Source organism: Poromitra crassiceps (assembly GCF_964638095.1).
Source record: "Poromitra crassiceps genome assembly, chromosome: 18".
Lineage (NCBI taxonomy): Eukaryota > Metazoa > Chordata > Actinopteri > Beryciformes > Melamphaidae > Poromitra > Poromitra crassiceps.
The window spans coordinates 9,976,140-9,995,247 of record NC_139636.1 but is presented as its reverse complement, the minus strand read 5'-3'; the positions used below and the strand labels follow the sequence as shown (position 1 = coordinate 9,995,247).

At 46.9% G+C, this 19,108-nt stretch overlaps 1 protein-coding gene across 1 annotated transcript in view; it reads right to left on the bottom strand.

Annotated features, from left to right (window-relative positions):
* kcng4a (potassium voltage-gated channel, subfamily G, member 4a) overlaps positions 1-15,445 on the bottom strand; it is a gene marked incomplete at its 3' end in the record, with an annotated part of 68,312 nt that extends 52,867 nt beyond the window's left edge. Inside the window, exons 1-3 of the mRNA XM_083654480.1 lie at positions 15,228-15,445; positions 14,622-14,875; positions 13,604-13,994 (exon numbers count right to left, since the gene is read on the bottom strand). Of these exons, the coding sequence (XP_083510606.1) occupies positions 13,604-13,994; positions 14,622-14,875; positions 15,228-15,335 (753 nt within the window). The 5' untranslated portion in view covers positions 15,336-15,445. The remainder of the gene's footprint in view (positions 1-13,603; positions 13,995-14,621; positions 14,876-15,227) is intronic.
* Between the last annotated feature and the right edge of the window lie 3,663 nt (positions 15,446-19,108).

The window sequence follows — 19,108 nt, the reverse complement described above, 5'->3', positions numbered from 1 at the left end:
AACCCTCATGAGTGTGTTTCCAAGGTGTGTTTACACCTGTGTTTATTCTGCCTTTTTGACACAAAATGCCCTGCCCCCCCTGAAAAGGGTCTATTGTGCAGTGGGGACAGTGCAGGGTAAAGGTGGCAGGAGGACGGGTAGAAACGCTGTATGAACTACTGGACGTGAGTCTGTCCCAAAGGTCAAGATCGAGCCTGGTCTCCAGAAAGGTCACAAAACAAGCACAAGGTCTTCAAATGCACGAAAAGAGCATCACCAGCACAAAAGGAAAACGTAACTAGAAACATGCAGTATTTTGAAGTCAAAATAGCACCGTTGAGGCATTGTGGTGAAAGGTGTTGAATGTGTTTATGCATTTACCTTCAACTCTGGTGACCTGTGTTCAGTTCCCACTCATTCCAAGATGTCTTCTAAAAGTGAAAGTCACTCACTTTTGGCAAACAGTTTCTTAACCCTAACCCTAACCAACGTTACATAATGTTCACGTCTTTGAAGAGTGTGTGCTCATCAACATTGTATGAGCCTGTGTTTGTGCTGAGGTAGCTGCTGAAAGACTCATAGACCACTCACTGCTTTTAGATCAGAAAGCCCGCTTATACGCGCTATTTCTGAACGCAGGTAGAAAGCGTGTTTTTTCCAATGTGACGTCAAACGTGTGTCATATTCCTGACCATGTCCATTATGCTCTTATTCTTAAATAAACCAGTAGATTGTTGTGACATTGTTTGCCATACATAAACTGGGGCAGCACCACTATTGTCATGGCTGGATAAACAACAGAGTTTCCCCATACCATTCTATACCATTCAACGGCGCCCCCGCGAGGCCAGAAAAAAAATTGCAAAAAAGAAAATAATTTGTTTTTGTTTTTGTTTTTGTTCCTGCTTCCCCAAAAATGTCAATAAACCTTTATGGCATATTATTACAATACAACAATACTGTTGTTGATAGAAGATGCCAAATCATTCAAAACAATAAGCATTTTGCTTTTAGGAGCATTGTGCCAGCGTGCAGCGATGTTCCAAAACGTGTCAATGTGTGTCGTTGCCTGGGAAACGCACATCCCATAATACAACTGTTCGCATCGCATCCCATAATAGTATGATGATACTTGGGATGCCATTGCCAACATAGATGTGAACAGGTTAGCTAAAAGTTTAGCGTCGCTAAACACTGAACAATGTATAGAAATGGATCTAAATGGCTCTGCAATACTGATGCGTCTAATGTGTGCGTCATGCCATGTCTGTCCTTTTGGCGATGTAGTAGCCTACTTCTACAATTTCTCCAAACTCGCATGCGTTCTAGTTTAGGCAGCAACTGCTTTCAAATGCACCTGGTTCCTCAGGCAGGATTACTGCGCACATCATGTCAAATCTGTTGCAGGCTGTTTAACCTTTGTAATACCAGTATTTTAGTGCATTTCCCCCCTGCATACATAATGTAAAGACATTGAAAGTAAGTAACCATTAAGAACGTACATTTTCAGCCTGTGGGAAACACTGTGTACCGTTTGTTCTCAAGGTGTCCACCGGGTGTGTTCACCTCCCATTTGGCGTGGATCCCATAAAAAGCTATGCCTACTGCTGCAGAGTCAGTCTGACTGGGGAGAAAGACAGGCTTTTGTGCTTTAGTGGTTTGTTTGGCCCGATCTAAAAGGGGCCTTCAGTATTCGTACGATTTTTCTTTCCCCAAATGTGTGTGATTCTGGCCAACATTTGTTCATTTCCTCCACTGTAAGTGAACAAAGCTTCAAAACAAATGGTTTGAACCTGCCTTGTACTGTACTTCTATTGTGTGAGTCAGCTCGATGTGCAAATTCACTCGCTGGATAGGATGATGCTGCAGTCTAAATACTGTGCTGCAGTTGAAAGGGGTGAAAAATCACACACACAAAATGACTATAGAGGCTATATTACCATAATACTCCTATGATCTTGAACATTTCACTCTCAAGTGAGCAAGTTCTCTGGTTTCAAATGTTTGGAAAGAGTTGGTCATCACGCTCACAGATCCTATTGTCTAAAATCTATCCACCTTATTTCTATATAATCTATCCCCCCCCCCCCATCCCCACACCCCGTTACGTTGCTGACAGCCTGACTGACACAGACACAACATAGCAAGTGCCCGTCTGTAAACGACAGCTGCAGGCGAACGGAGCAAATCACATCCAGCTTGGCAAAAATCTCGTCGCTAAATATCCCCGAGTTGTTGAAAGAGCAACAGAAATAGCGGATGTGATAGAGACAATTATTACATTCCCTCAAATAAGTCGTCAAACGAGTGATTGTGACAAGCAACGCTTTTCCCCCCAGCGTCGGAGTTTTAACGATCGAGGAAATGCGACAATAAGTCACGTTCAGACCGGACCTTGCACCCATAATTATTTTGACAGCAGGGAATTCAAAAAATAAGGTGGATAGAAACAACATGTAGATGGTGTCAAAGAGTGTCTTTTAACTGCAAAATATCACAGCACAAGCTCCAGTGGAAGGTTTAACCTTTTTTTTCTCTCCTCCTTCGATCACTTGACTGGGCCCCAAAGTTCCAGCAGCATTTTGACTGTCTGACTGCATATCAATATTTCATGCATTCATTTGCATCTCATGAATACATCAGGCGGGGGGAGGAGGTCCTGCCTCCTATCAACGTGCTGCTGTACACAGCCTGGAGGAGCAGGAATAAACGGGGGAGTTTGTAGCACAGAGGACACAGTGCGTACAGTGTGGAGATACTGTCCGCCCACAGCAGGAGGCGGAGGCAGGATGGAGTGCTTATTATCAGGGGGCTTGAAAGTGAGCCGTGTGATAACGGCCCCTGCCCGGGCATTTAGCTAGTGATGTAGTGTGTGTGAGAGAGAGAGGCTCAGGCAGGCCAGGACGTGCTGTAACACCTCACACAGAGACAGACAGGAGAGCGGGGGACAGGACGTGCTGTAACACCTCACACAGAGACAGACAGGAGAGAGGGGGACAGGACGTGCTGTAACACCTCACACAGAGACAGACGGGAGAGAGGGGGACAGGACGTGCTGTAACACCTCACACAGAGACAGACAGGAGAGAGGGGGACAGGACGTGCTGTAACACCTCACACAGAGACAGACAGGAGAGAGGGGGACAGGACGTGCTGTAACACCTCACACAGAGACAGACGGGAGAGAGGGGGACAGGACGTGCTGTAACACCTCACACAGAGACAGACAGGAGAGAGGGGGACAGGACGTGCTGTAACACCTCACACAGAGACAGACAGGAGAGAGGGGGACAGGACGTGCTGTAACACCTCACACAGAGACAGACAGGAGAGAGGGGGACAGGACGTGCTGTAACACCACACACAGAGACAGACAGGAGAGAGGGGGACAGGACGTGCTGTAACACCTCACACACAGAGACAGACAGGAGAGAGGGGGACAGGACGTGCTGTAACACCTCACACACAGAGACAGACGGGAGAGAGGGGGACAGGACGTGCTGTAACACCTCACACACAGAGACAGACAGGAGAGAGGGGGACAGGACGTGCTGTAACACCTCACACAGAGACAGACAGGAGAGAGGGGGACAGGACGTGCTGTAACACCTCACACAGAGACAGACAGGAGAGAGGGGGCCAGGACGTGCTGTAACACCTCACACAGAGACAGACAGGAGAGAGGGGGACAGGACGTGCTGTAACACCTCACACAGAGACAGACAGGAGAGAGGGGGACAGGACGTGCTGTAACACCTCACACACAGAGACAGACAGGAGAGAGGGGGACAGGACGTGCTGTAACACCTCACACAGAGACAGACGGGAGAGAGGGGGACAGGATGTGCTGTAACACCTCACACACAGAGACAGACAGGAGAGAGGGGGACATCAAATACTCTTTATCCAACTAAATCGCCAGAATAAAAAACACATTGTACGTCTCTGGAATCCACAGAAATGTAGAATTTGAACATTTCTGAACCAAAATACGTTGCATATCGCATTTCTAGATACGCGAGTAATAACGTTATACACGTCTGGCTCATGTTGAAGTATGCTGGCGCCTAAGACTGTACTGTATTTTAATAATAATAATAATGATAAATATAGCCCCAAGCGGCGATGCGGGGTCCAAGCATCCGGTGACCTGGGGGATATATGCGACGTAATAAACACCAAATAGTGCACGTTTATTCAGAGTTGGTATGTGCACAAGTAAACAAAGTTTGGTTGAGATCCGGTGACCTGACGGTTTCCAAGCAGTATTAGTAGTAGTAGTAGTAGTAGTAGTGTTGGTAGTAGTGGGAGTGGTAGCAGAAGTGGTAGCAGTAGTAGCAGCAGCAGTAGTTGAAATTGACCGGTTAATGAGTTGTGGGCAATTTAGTGTTCGGGTGTGTTTCATTAAAAGTTTAGAGATTTATCATTTCAAAACGGTTTCATGTATCCAAAATCCTTTGATAACTTTAGGTCGGGGTAGTCCATACATGACCCAGAAAAAATGTTGTGTGATTTGGCCAAATGGTCTATCTATCTACGAGACAGAAATGGGCGTGGCCTAGTAGGTTAGATGCATGATGCTCCAGGGAAACCAGTAGAATTTTTATTCTACGGCTCGTGGTTCAGAAGTTATGGACCAAAAGACCGTGAAATTGGCTGTTATAGCGCCACATACCTCATAACCTTAACCAAGTTGCTCTGTTGGCTAAACCTAACCAAGTTGCTCTGTTGCCTAAACCTAACCAAGTTGCTCTGTTGCCTAAACCTAACCAAGTTGCTCTGTTGCCTAAACCTAACCAAGTTGCTCTGTTGGCTAAACCTAACCAAGTTGCTCTGTTGGCTAAACCTAACCAAGTTGCTCTGTTGCCTAAACCTAACCAAGTTGCTCTGTTGGCTAAACCTAACCAAGTTGCTCTGTTGGCTAAACCTAACCAAGTTGCTCTGTTGCCTAAACCTAACCAAGTTGCTCTGTTGCCTAAACCTAACCAAGTTGCTCTGTTGCCTAAACCTAACCAAGTTGCTCTGTTGCCTAAACCTAACCAAGTTGCTGTAGTTGCCTAAACCTAACCAAGTTGCTCTGTTGGCTAAACCTAACCAAGTTGCTCTGTTGCCTAAACCTAACCAAGTTGCTCTGTTGGCTAAACCTAACCAAGTTGCTCTGTTGGCTAACCCTAACCTAAGTTGCTTTGTTGCCTATACCTAACCAAGTTGCTCTGTTGGCTAAACCTAACCAAGTTGCTCTGTTGCCTAAACCTAACCAAGTTGCTCTGTTGGCTAAACCTAACCAAGTTGCTCTGTTGCCTAAACCTAACCAAGTTGCTCTGTTGGCTAAACCTAACCAAGTTGCTCTGTTGGCTAACCCTAACCTAAGTTGCTTTGTTGCCTATACCTAACCAAGTTGCTCTGTTGGCTATACCTAACCAAGTTGCTCTGTTGGCTAAACCTAACCAAGTTGCTCTGTTGCCTAAACCTAACCAAGTTGCTCTGTTGGCTAAACCTAACCAAGTTGCTGTAGTTGCCTAAACCTAACCAACAGTGCGGCACGTGTTTGCTTTTGTTTTTAATGGAGGAGGAACGGAACCGGGCACTCGGTATAGTGGCACAAGGGCTCCTGACCTGAGACAGACAACAGACCAGAAACAGACAACATACCAGAGACAGACAACAGACCAGAGACAGAGACAGACAACATACTAGAGACAGACAACAGACCAGAGACAGAGACAGACAACATACTAGAGACAGACAACAGACCAGAGACAGAGACAGACAACATACCAGAGACAGACTACATACTAGAGACAGACAACAGACCAGAGGCAGAGACCGTCCAGAGACAGACAACATACCAGAGACAGACAACAGACCAGAGACAGAGACCGTCCAGAGACAGACAACAGACCAGAGAGAGAGAGACAGACAACAGACCAGAGACAGATGCAGACAACAGGCCAAAGACAAACATCAGACGGAGACAGACAACAGACCAGAGACAGAGACAGACAATATACCAGAGACAGACAACAGACCAGAGACAGAGGCAGACAACAGACCAGAGAAAGACAACAGACCAGAGACAGACAACAGACCAGAGACAGACAACAGACCAGAGACAGAGACAGACAACAGACCAGAGACAGACAACAGACCAGAGACAGAGACAGACAACAGACCAGAGACAGACAACAGACCAGAGACAGACAACAGACCAGAGACAGACAACAGACCAGAGACAGACAACAGACCAGCGACAGAGACAGACAACAGACCAGAGACAGAGACAGACAACAAGGCCGCGTGAATTAAAGATGACAGGAGCCTTCAACAGCCCAACTGAACTGAGAATAGCTGCTAACTCAGCGTGTGCAGAGAGAGAGAGAGAGAGAGAGCGAGAGAGAGAGAGAGAGAGACTAAGTCAGAGCAGAGAGAGAGAGAGAGAGAGAGAGAGAGACTAAGTCAGAGCAGAGAGAGAGAGAGAGAGAGAGAGAGAGAGAGACTAAGTCAGAGCAGAGAGAGAGAGAGGAACATGGAAGACGCAGATGGATTTGTTTATTTTGGGGGGAAATAAGTTTGCATCCTCTCTCCCTGAGTGAACCTAGATGTGCAAATAGGTGCAGACACACACACACACACACACACACACACACACACACACACACACACACACACACACACACAAAGACAGTCACACACACACACACACACACACACACAAAGACACAGTCACACACACACACACACACACACAAATACACACAGACACACACAGACACAGACACACACACACACACACACACACACACAAATACACACAGACACCGGCATAAAGTTTCACCAAAACTCTGTTCCTTCCTGAAACAGTGGGCTCAGTGCCAAGAATCAAAACAGTGTGGTTGGTACTGTAGTGTGTGTGTGTGTGTGGTGGTGGGGGGGGGGGGGGGTGTATCTGGCACCTGTACTAGCCCCTGAGGATGGCTTGGTTTCTCTGCTGGTGCTGTGCTGTCTCTAGATCAGTCAGTTAGCTGACAGCATCACAACCCAGTCAGTCACCACACTCAGACGTGACGCATTTGACATGTTTGCAAACCAGGGATATAAAGAATATCAACGTCCATTTGAAGAAGAACTGCAGTTAATTTGAAAACCTTGCTGTCTTTCCAACATTAAAGACAAATAAAATACTAAAGTAAAACAATTCAGGTTAAGGTTATAGCGTTATGGTTTGGGTTTAGTCGCTTTAAACAGACACAGCTACTGCCTAGTACCTACACGTCTGTACTTCATGCAGGAGAAAGCTGGTCAAAAAGGATGATGGACATTCGCTCATTTCCCCAATCACCTGCCTCGGTTACTCTATGTTTACATGTGTGGTGATTGGTCGAAGCGTCTTTTGTTTGTTTGTTTGTTTGTTTATTTATTTTTGCAAAAATTTAATTGTCTGAATTACAGACGGTCTATGGAGCGTTCAAAGATTGTGGCAGAGATAGTCTGTCTGGCTGGAGAGACTAGTTTGGGTTAAACAACAACAACTTTGAATCTGTGTTTACACCAGCCTCCATCCACTCTTTCAATAACAGACTCTATGATGTGTATAACGTTAATAACATTAATATTCACGCATCTACAAACGTGATATTATGCAACATTTTTTGGTTCAGAAATGTTCATATTCGACATACAATGCTGACATTTTAGACTGGCGACCAGGCTGATGACGCCACTGTGACACTGTACATGGAGAAACCCTATGTGTGTCTCTGTCACTGTGACACTGTACATGGAGAAACCCTATGTGTGCCTCTGTCACTGTGATACTGTACATAGAGAAACCCTATGTGTGCCTCTGTCACTGTGACACTGTACATGGAGAAACCCTATGTGTGTCTCTGTCACTGTGACACTGTACATGGAGAAACCCTATGTGTGCCTCTGTCACTGTGATACTGTACATAGAGAAACCCTATGTGTGCCTCTGTCACTGTGACACTGTACATAGAGAAACCCTATGTGTGCCTCTGTCACTGTGACACTGTACATGGAGAAACCCTATGTGTGCCTCTGTCACTGTGACACTGTACATGGAGAAACCCTATGTGTGTCTCTGTCACTGTGACACTGTACATGGAGAAACCCTATGTGTGCCTCTGTCACTGTGACACTGTACATGGAGAAACCCTATGTGTGACTCTGTCACTGTGACACTGTACATAGAGAAACCCTATGTGTGCCTCTGTCACTGTGACACTGTACATGGAGAAACCCTATGTGTGCCTCTGTCACTGTGACACTGTACATGGAGAAACCCTATGTGTGCCTCTGTCACTGTGACACTGTACATGGAGAAACCCTATGTGTGACTCTGTCACTGTGACACTGTACATAGAGAAACCCTATGTGTGCCTCTGTCACTGTGACACTGTACATAGAGAAACCCTATGTGTGCCTCTGTCACTGTGACACTGTACATAGAGAAACCCTATGTGTGCCTCTGTCACTGTGACACTGTACATGGAGAAACCCTATGTGTGTCTCTGTCACTGTGACACTGTACATAGAGAAACCCTATGTGTGACTCTGTACATGGAGAAACCCTATGTGTGTCTCTGTCACTGTGACACTGTACATAGAGAAACCCTATGTGTGACTCTGTACATGGAGAAACCCTATGTGTGTCTCTGTCACTGTGACACTGTACATAGAGAAACCCTATGTGTGACTCTGTACATGGAGAAACCCTATGTGTGTCTCTGTCACTGTGACACTGTACATAGAGAAACCCTATGTGTGCCTCTGTCACTGTGATCAGTAAAGACAGCTCTTGTCCATATGACACTGCACAGTTGTCTTACAGGATGCTGGAGCAACAGCACAGCTTTGTGTATTCAGATCAAAGTAGAGCAGTGATGGGTCTGTGAGGGCGTTTAGCTGGAGGCAGGATTCATACTGTACCATCTGACCTGTGGAACAGTAATTAGCACTTCCTGCATCTGACTTTAGCGTGCTACATCTCTGCTGGAAAATGTAATTAAGGCTGCTGTGTTTTTCGCGCATGTCTGTGTGTGTGTGTGTCTGTGTGTGTGTGTGTGTGTGTGTGTGTGTGTGTGTGTGTGTTTCTTTCTTTCTTTTTAATCCAGGCTAATTCTTCCAGATTGTGTCCTATTCATTTGCCACAATCTACTCCTTCTCTTCTTCTGTCATTGTTTACAGTTTGATGACGTCTCATTATGCACTTGATCTGTTTATAGAGTTTAGCCCAAATGTCGTCTGGACCTAAAACACCTGCAAAAAGTATTGATGGATCAACTCCAACTCTCTCACGTCTCCGGTTGCTAATCGGACTGTAAACGACGTCTTGGCCCGCATGTCCGCTCAACACTGGAAACCCTGAAATGTCGCCCGGCGCCCCCGGCAGTCTATCAGTCATCAGAGAGATACTCTGGGCTCCCAGATTGCAGTCTCCACTGAATCAGACGTCTCCTCACCAGGGGATTCCATCTGTCCAGCTCCTCGTCCAAGCTGCAGTCACCTCCCATCTGGGCCTCTGTAACTGTAAATGACTGTCGGGCTCCTCTCCTCTCTTCTCCTGTTCTCTCCACTCCATTGCACTCCCCTCTTCTCTTCTCTTCTCCACTCCTCTCTTCTCTTCTCCTGTTCTCTCCACCCCTCTCTTCTCCTCTCCTCTCCACTCCTCTCTTCTCTTCTCCTGTTCTCTCCACTCCATTGCACTCCCCTCCTCTCTTCTCCTCTCCACTCCTCTCTTCTCTTCTCCTGTTCTCTCCACCCCTCTCTTCTCCTCTCCCCTTCTCTCTTCTCCTCTCCTCTCCACTCCTCTCCTCTCTTCTCCTGTTCTCTCCACCCCTCTCCTCTCTTCTCCTGTCCTCTCCTCTCTTCTCCTGTCCTCTCCACTCCCCTCATCCTCTCCTCTCCTCAGCCTTCCTAAATATATCTATCTTCCATGTCACACACCCCTGCACTCCACCAGGCTGCCTGCCTGCCTGCCTGAGGCTGCTCATATCAGGATCCATACACACGGGTACAGACGGGTACAGACGGCTGTGGAGGGAGCTGCTGCCGTTGCCGCGGGCGCAGAGCTCCTGCTTTCCTGCAGCGACTTGGCCATAGCAGCGCCTGGGCTTAATACGCACTCTGCTCTGCTCAAGGGCACTTTGACGAGGATTGGCAGACTTCAAACCTGTGACTTTACAGTCAGGGGAAAGTTCATGTACAGTAATTCTACCAGGCCGTCCTCATAAGGAAAACGACAACATTGGCCAATTTGCAAAGTGGTTAAAACGACCGATGTTTACGAATGCCACCTCTTGCCGTCAAGTGAGTAAGTGCATTGCGTGCAGTGCATATTGGGAGCTGTAACCAGGAAGGAAGTAGCGGCAACCTGTAGCAGTCTTGAACGCAACGACACTCTGATATTGAAATAGCTCACTGACAAGTAAGGCTGAAGGAGTGGGTCTGATGGACCAATAACGTCCTCATCTTTCGAGCGAGAGAGCAAGCGAGAGGCGTGTGTACACGACTTCGCGCCCCAACGTGGTCGGATTGTAACCGTAACCCAAAACCATAACCTTAAACAAGTTGTTTTAGTTGCCTAAATGTAATGTTTATCAAATTAACCGATGTGAAGTTACAGTTCAAATTACAGCAGGAGGTGTGTCACCTGCACGTAACCGTTTTGCTCATAGGCTATATCTCGTTTTGGGAGTCATTGGAAATCGACATAAGTAGTCTGTTGTTTCGGTCTGAGGACGTGTTGAATTCGACTGTTGGACAGATTGTAAGTGGCACTGGAGTTTTGGCCAAATGCCAAAAATCCATAAGGAACAATGTACTAGTGTAGATTTTAGCAGACAAGCTGAGACTGAGTCTGCTGCTGCTAAGTCTGAGTCAATCAAGCTGAGACTGAGTCTGCTGCTGCTAAGTCTGAGTCAATCAAGCTGAGACTGAGTCTGCTGCTGCTAAGTCTGAGTCAATCAAGCTGAGTCTGAGTCTGAGTCTGCTGAGTCTGAGTCAATCTTATCGATATGAAAAGAATAGAAGACTGCAGAGTCATGTGTGCAAAATTCAGTCACAACCATGTCGATCACAGTGGGGCGAATTCATTACTGTTGCATGTGTGTGTTCTTGTGTGTGTTCTTGTGTGTGTGTGTGTGTGTGTGTGTGTGTGTGTGTGTGTGTGTGTGTGTGTGTGTGTGTGTGAGCTACAGTAAGCCCACTTCATTATATTCCCCAGTGTGTGTACCGACAGATACTGGCCAGGCCTCACTGAGCAGCTCGGGCTTCATTATCCCACGCTGCTATGGGTAGACACAGATCACAGGAGACGCGCGCACGCACGCACACACACGCACACACACACACACGCACGCATGCACACGCACACACACACGCACGCACGCACGCACACACACACACACACACGCACACACACGCACGCACACACACACACACACACACACACAGCAAAGCCCCAGGGGGATGTTTAAGAGGGCGTGACAATTGGGAGTTTTATTTTTCCGAGTTTTGACGACAAACGAGTAAAACAGCAATTTAACAGCAGCAGTGAACTGCCATCCACCTGAAATAAAAAAACAGAACAAATCTCTGCAGAGTGGTTTTCTCCCTCATAAACACACACAGCGCTGACCAGGTACGTAATAAACACACACAGCGCTGACCAGGCACGTTCATAAACACACACAGCACTGACCAGGTACGTTCATAAACACACACAGCGCTGACCAGGTACGTTCATAAACACACACAGCGCTGACCAGGTACGTTCATAAACACACACAGCGCTGACCAGGTACGTTCATAAACACACACAGCACTGACCAGGTACGTTCATAAACACACACAGCGCTGACCAGGTAAGACCAGGTACGTTCATAAACACACACAGCGCTGACCAGGTACGTTCATAAACACACACAGCGCTGACCAGGTACGTTCATAAACACACACAGCGCTGACCAGGTACGTTCATAAACACACACAGCGCTGACCAGGTACGTTCATAAACTTAAATTCTTCTCATTTTTCTTATAGGCTACTTCTAATATGCTTCTGGTATTTTTTTATATCATTGTGATAGATACCATTTATACAGATTGAGACTTGTATATATCTACAATTGTCCATATTTATCTATTTTTTTACATTTATTTTGTTCACAGATTTATTTCTTTTAGGATCTGTGAGTGATTTAATCAGTCATGTTGATGTATTCTGAACAGCTGTGCGGTCATCTTATTTATTTGTTATGTAGGTTCTTGACCACTCTGTTTGCTCTAGATATGTTGAAGATTGATTGATTGATTGATTGATGCATGCATTTTCCACAGCTGGTTTCAATCAGCATGGTCCTGGCTCCTACTTATATGGGTCACACCCACTGTTTGTTGCAACGTTCATAAACACACACATCGCTGACCAGGTACGTTCATAAACACACACAGCGCTGACCAGGTACGTTCATAAACACACACAGCGCTGACCAGGTACGTTCATAAACACACACAGTGCTGACCAGGTACGTTCATAAACACACACAGCACTGACCAGGTAAGACCAGGTACGTTCATAAACACACACAGCACTGACCAGGTAAGACCAGGTACGTTCCCGTGACAGGAATTCTCAATTAAGTTTGTTATGCCGAGTCATGAGCAGCTCTGATTTTTACACTGATCACCAAGCTTCATAATCACCATCTTTGTCTTTCAGCAGTCTCTTTCTGTGACAACAGATGATCAATCTTACCAACAGACAGGAGGGCCGCTGTAAGCATCCTAACCTTACATTTGTGGGTCCCATTAAGTTCAATTATCATAATTGAGTATTCTTTATGGGGCTCGTTAGGGACCAAACCAAACGTTCAGAGCCCGCCGGGACATGCCAGCACTCACTAAGAGTAAAGCCTCAAACCACCAACGTCAAACAACTAGCAGCAATGAAGGTCGACTGTTGTCACGTTGCCTGTGTCGGGGCCAAAAAGCTGTACTTGAACACACACGCAAAGACTACAGCCCGACGGTCAACTAGCACGTACTGTACGTTCTGTGCCTGCGTGAGACCTACGACTGCACATATACAAACTATTGTCCAGCATTTGCCTACCATCTTCACATCACTCTCGCTCACCACTTAGATGGTTTCATCATAATAGCTACTTCTAATCCAGAAGATAAGAAGTTGCAGATGGCCCTTGGTCTTTTGCTTGTGGGAGAAGAAAGGAAGAGGCAAAGGCGAAAAATAAGGAGAAACCACACCAAGGGCTTTGCTGAAGGCCATGTGTCATTGCGAAAATATCCATGTAGTGGAATGATCAGATGAGATGAAGTTTAAAATATCCATCCATGTATTGGAATCATCCAAAAAAGCCGCTGACAAGTGACACGTTAGTTTTTGATCAACTTTGAATAAACAAGCGAACAGCAGCAGCGTTAATCAAACCTACACAGTTTTAATGATAATTAAAATGTTAAACGGTAATACTAGCCGTCAGGAATCTTATCACGGTTGATCATTAAGCGGTAATCATTTCATCCCTAACCTAAACACACACTCACACACACACACGCACACGCACACACCCTGGCTCACTCACCCTGTCCTCCTCCTCTCTCAGGTCGGGCATGGTGCTGATGCACAGGCTGATGACGGTCACGGCCACCATGACCACCGACAGGCAGGCGAAGATCTTCCCGGGCAGGCCTGACTGGGGGTTCTCCACCATGTCCCTCAGCCAGTTCATCACCTTCTGGTACCTGGTCAGCTCCTCCACGTTTATGCGCTGCAGGGCCCGGGCCGCGCGCCGCTCCTCCTCGACCCGCTCGAGCTCGTGCATGGCCTCGATGCGCGTGTACATCTTGCGCTTGCAGCAGCGCTCCATGTACGCCATCTCCACGCCCCAGTAGGTCAGCTCGTCGTGCAGCGACAGCATGCACATCTCGCGCAGCAGCCGCAGTTTCCCCGCCGCCAGGAAGTTGAGGATGATCCTAGAAGGCAAAACATGGCAGGTGAAATGGGTAAAACGTCTGTTCTCTCTTTCTCATACTCGGCCGCTGCGTGGCCTCGCCTGCTCTATTGGCGCGCGCAGGTGTGTGTGTGTTGCTCACAAAATGGTATTGCCCTTAAGTTTACATGCCCGCGGAGGGGTGCCCCCTTATGACATCACTAATGACATCATCAGTCTTATGATGTCACAATGGCTCCTTGTGTGTGTGTGCCCCCTTATGACATCACTGATGACATCATCAGTGTGTGTGTGTGTGTGTGTGTGTGTGCCCCCTTATGAAATCACTGATGACATCATCAATCGTGTCATCAGTGATGTCACAATGCCTCCTTGTGTGTGTGTGTGTGTGTGTGTGTGTGTGTGTGTGTGTGTGTGTGTGTGTGTGTGTGTGTGCGTCAGTGGGACAAAGAATGAAACAAAGAACAGAGCCCACACATTGCCACATTTATATATAATAGATAATGCATAATTTGCATATTTTAACATAACATTTCAGAAAACTTGTAATACAAAAAATCCTTGTCTTAATGTAAGTCATCAACTGGGGAAGTTTCATGATGAAGTCTATTAGTTAAAAATCGTACCCTATTCACCTGTGGTGTCTCACCTGAAGGCGGACGGCGAGCGGTCGAAGAAGAACTCCTTGCGGGCCTCGTCGTAGTCGTCGCACACGCTGGCAATGTCCTCGGGCGAGCGGCAGCCGCACAGGCGGCCCAGCCGGGTGAGGGGGAACTGCTCCAGCGTGCTCCAGGGGAACGTGTAGCGGTTCCCCCCCACGTTGATCACCGCCAGCAGGCCGTGGTCCACCGACAGCAGGTCCTCGGGCCGACGGATGAACTGCGCCCTCTTGTAGTAGACGCCCTGCGGGGTGGGGAGCGAGAGAGCGATACGTTGTGTGTTAAGGAAGACAATGTGAGATGTTTGAGTTTTATGGATGCATGATGCAAAGTAGAACATTAAAAAGAAATTCATATTAAACAAAAGCCCTGCTATTTTTTCTGTAAAGACATCATTAGTTTACCAGAAGATATTATACATTATGAAAGGAATTGAGATAAAACATTCATTCGAACATAACTCCCTGCAGCATCCTGACGGCCTCAAGCAGAAGAGAGTGGACTTTATTATTATTATTATTATTATTATTATTTTGAATTGTTGAATTCCTTATTTTACTTTACTTTTTTACCCATTCAAATAATCCCGTTCATACCTTGATGGTCTCAGTCTCGGGGATCTCGCAGAAGATGCGGTCGAAGCTGCTGTCATCGCTGACCGACAGGTTGCTGAAGTCATGGTTGGCGTTGCTGATGATGGGCATGGCGGCATCGGGAAGGTGCGCCGCTCCGGACTGGGCAGCTCACACCAGGAGAGGAGGAGAGAGGTGCCGCTCTGCACTGGGCAGCTCACACCAGGAGAGGAGGAGAGAGGTGCCGCTCTGCACTGGGCAGCTCACACCAGGAGAGGAAGAGAGGTGCCGCTCTGCACTGGGCAGCTCACACCAGGAGAGGAGGAGAGAGGTGCCGCTCTGCACTGGGCAGCTCACACCAGGAGAGGAAGAGAGGTGCCGCTCTGCACTGGGCAGCTCACACCAGGAGATGAAGAGAGGTGCCGCTCTGCACTGGGCAGCTCACACCAGGAGAGGAAGAGAGGAACGAGTCTCCGCGCGGCCTTTTTAGCCTCAGGAGGAGGGAGCGATGCTTTCTGTATTGCACACTTGCATTAAAACTTGCACAAGAGCAAAACGTCTCCTGCCACAGCCCGGGGGCACTGTAGATAAAGTAAGGCCATTCCGTCTTTTTCAAGTCTTAACAGTTTTAACAAGGGCCCTTCGTCTCAGAGGCGGCTATGGCTTTGGCTCCCAACCAACATAGCAAAGAGCCAGGAAAACGAGCAGGGGAGAAAAGTACCCTTTTGAATGTGAAGTGAATAGGGCTGGGCGATATGGACAAAATCAAATAGCACTATATTTTTTGACTGAATACCTCAAGATCGATATTGTGATGATATTGTCGGCATGCGTTCATAAAATATTTACACAATGAAGATTTTTGATAAATGATAATAATGAGGATAATGTGGATATAATGACTGTAAAGGCAAACAATAGAACCGCTAGAACAGTCTGGTAAGTTCAGAAAATGACATCACTTGACTGTAATGCAGCCTTTCAAAAGACAACACTTGTGCCATGTCACCAGATCTGAAATCTGAGAGGACGTTCTAGTCTCATATCACAACAGGGGCAGAGTCTCCATGCATCACCCAGCCCTGGACGTGAGTGTGGGCCGATGGGGACGGGACAGTGACGGGTCGACAATAGAATCAGTTGGCGTTTGGGGGATGCAGCAGCGGCTCAGTGGGTAATCCAGGTTTGACGCATGAGTGTGGAAAAGCAAAGCCCGGCTGGGATCAGCGGCTCAAAGCAAAGCCCGGCTGGGATCAGCGGCTCCGGGAGCTGGAGGAGGGGACCAGGTGGACGAGCTCCAGAGAGGCATGTGGTACACGGAGGTGTCCAGGGGGCTGAGGTGAGCCTTGCTGTCGGCCAGGCAGGATCAGGGAGGGCCCAGACACGTGGTGTCATGCAGACACTATGGGAGAGAGAGAGAGAGGGGGAGGGAGGGAGGGAGGGAGAGAGAGAGTTCAGTTCAGTTTATAGCCCCTTATCGCACAACCGTGTCTCAAAGCACTTTACATAGCATCATCACAGTATACTACTATCAGAGCTTTTCAAAATGGGAGGTGGGCCTCCCCAAACAGTTTCAGGAGGGGCTCAGTGAATGAAAGAGAAAGAAATATTACATTAGTACATTAGTTATCAAAAAGAGATCACATAGAATAGCCTAATATTGGATCAAATAACAAAATCACGATCCCATAGGCATCTAGGAATTGAGTGAAACTAAGCAAGTAAACTGGGGGGGTTCCCAGGTTTTGTGCGTGGGCCGAGGGGAGGCCCACAGTGTCAGACTTTCAAAACCCCTGTCCTATATCCTGTATCTACACACAACAAAACATAAATACAACACACACAACATCACTACATACATTTGACTAGATTATTAATGATACTACACAAACACAGACTATTTAGACTGTGGAGGGAAACCGGAGCACCCGGGGGAAACCCACGCAAACACAGGGAGAAAATGCAAAAACCACACAGAAAGGACCAGGGTGGAGATTCAAACCCACGACTTTCTTGATGTGAGGTGACTGTGCTAACCCCTGAGCCACCCTGCCGCCCGGAGAGAGAGGGACAAGAGAGAGAGAGGGGACAGATAGAGAGAGAGACGAGAGAGTGGAGAGAGAGAGAAGGAGAGAGGGGAGACAGAGAAAGGGATCGAGAAAGAGGGGAGAGAGGGAGAGAGAAGAGGGAGAGAGGGGAGAGAGAAGAGGGGGAGAGGGCGAGAGAAGGATAGAGAGAGACAAGGGGAGAGTTAGAGAGAAGAGAGGGAGAGGGGGGAGAACAAGAGATAAATGGAATGCCAGAATGGAGGGCAGAACAGAGATTTAGGAGACACACAGAAAGATTGAAGACAGAGAAGTTCAAGAGGGCAATTTGCAGCAAGCAAGAAAAGAAAACACACACAGCAAAACATGTACAAAAACATCAAAACAATATAAATATACGTACAACAGTTTACCATACAAGTGTCCACCATAACCCCTCAGGACATGGGTGTTTCACACAAATCAAATGCTACAATATAGTGCTACTCATATCAATCTTCAATATCAATAAATTAATAAATGTCACAGACATCGGCTTTTCACACAAATCATTGCTATGAATACAATAATACTATACCTATTATTCTAACTGACACACACGTCTGTATCATCCTCATGTCATCACCCAGCTCAACAACATTGGGCTGATGTAGCAACAACAAACGGCAACATCAGCGAATTAGCTCGTCCTCCCGTCAGGCATTCAAGGCACGACCGGAGACGGGGATGAAGAGGTTTTTTGTACCCGTTTTTATCGCGGCCAAAGGGACACTTAAACGAAGGCCAGATGGTAGCAGATTGTAGCCTACTCCGAGCTAAGATGGCCACCATCTGAGCTTTCTTTAAACACCTTGTTAAAGATGTGATTCAGACTGCTGAATTGCACACCGGCTATCTACACGCCACTTTCACAAGAAGAAAGACACGTTGGGGGGGGGGGGGGGGGGTGAGAGAGAGAGAGTGAGAGAGAGCACACCTCATAGAGACTGCAGTGCCACAAACTCCCCCGTTCTCTTCTTTTTTGCTCTAATTGATGAAAGCAGCCTATTGGTCACTGCAACCTGTTCGGTCTTGTACTTGTCACAATCGCCCCAATTGGTGCAGAGTGTCCGGGGCCCTATTCCCCCACCATCATCACACTCCACAATCCTGTCCGTTTTCTATCCACTTTCCTATAATTGACCACAATGCATCGGCACGAAGACCAGCAGCCAGCAAAGAGAAAAGCCACTAAGTCAGTAAATCTTTATTTATATAAAGTAGCACTTTTCAAACCCGTACAAAGTGCTACAAGAAAGCAGAGAATACAAACACACTTCAATACAATATAATACAATTCTGTAATGTACATTTACAAAGTAAACAACCATAATGATACATTGTACATACATGCACGCACGCCCCCCCCACCCCACCCCACACCACACACACACACACACACACACACATACACACATATAAGTACATACATACATGCATATTAAATATGTTGTGCACACCCATACATCCACAGGGAACAACACAAAAAAACAGCGCATTCACCTTCATCTGTGTGCAATACAATTTCATTTAAAACTGTAACGAGAAGGAAGTCTTCAAGCAAAGATTATGACTAGGTAGAGGCTTGTGTATTTCAATGAGATTTCTAGATAAGTCTGAGCTGTGTTGGAACCTGCATGATTTCCATGCTTTTGGAGAAGGTGTTTCACTGTTGCCCTGATGGATGTCACTGGAGACAGATAGGAGAGCCTTCAGCCCACTCAGCAGCAGCCTTGGCACTAAGGTATTCTATAGTGTCAGAATGCATCAGATTTTCATTACAATCGAATGGTATGATGGGAAATACAAGGCAGAAATGTC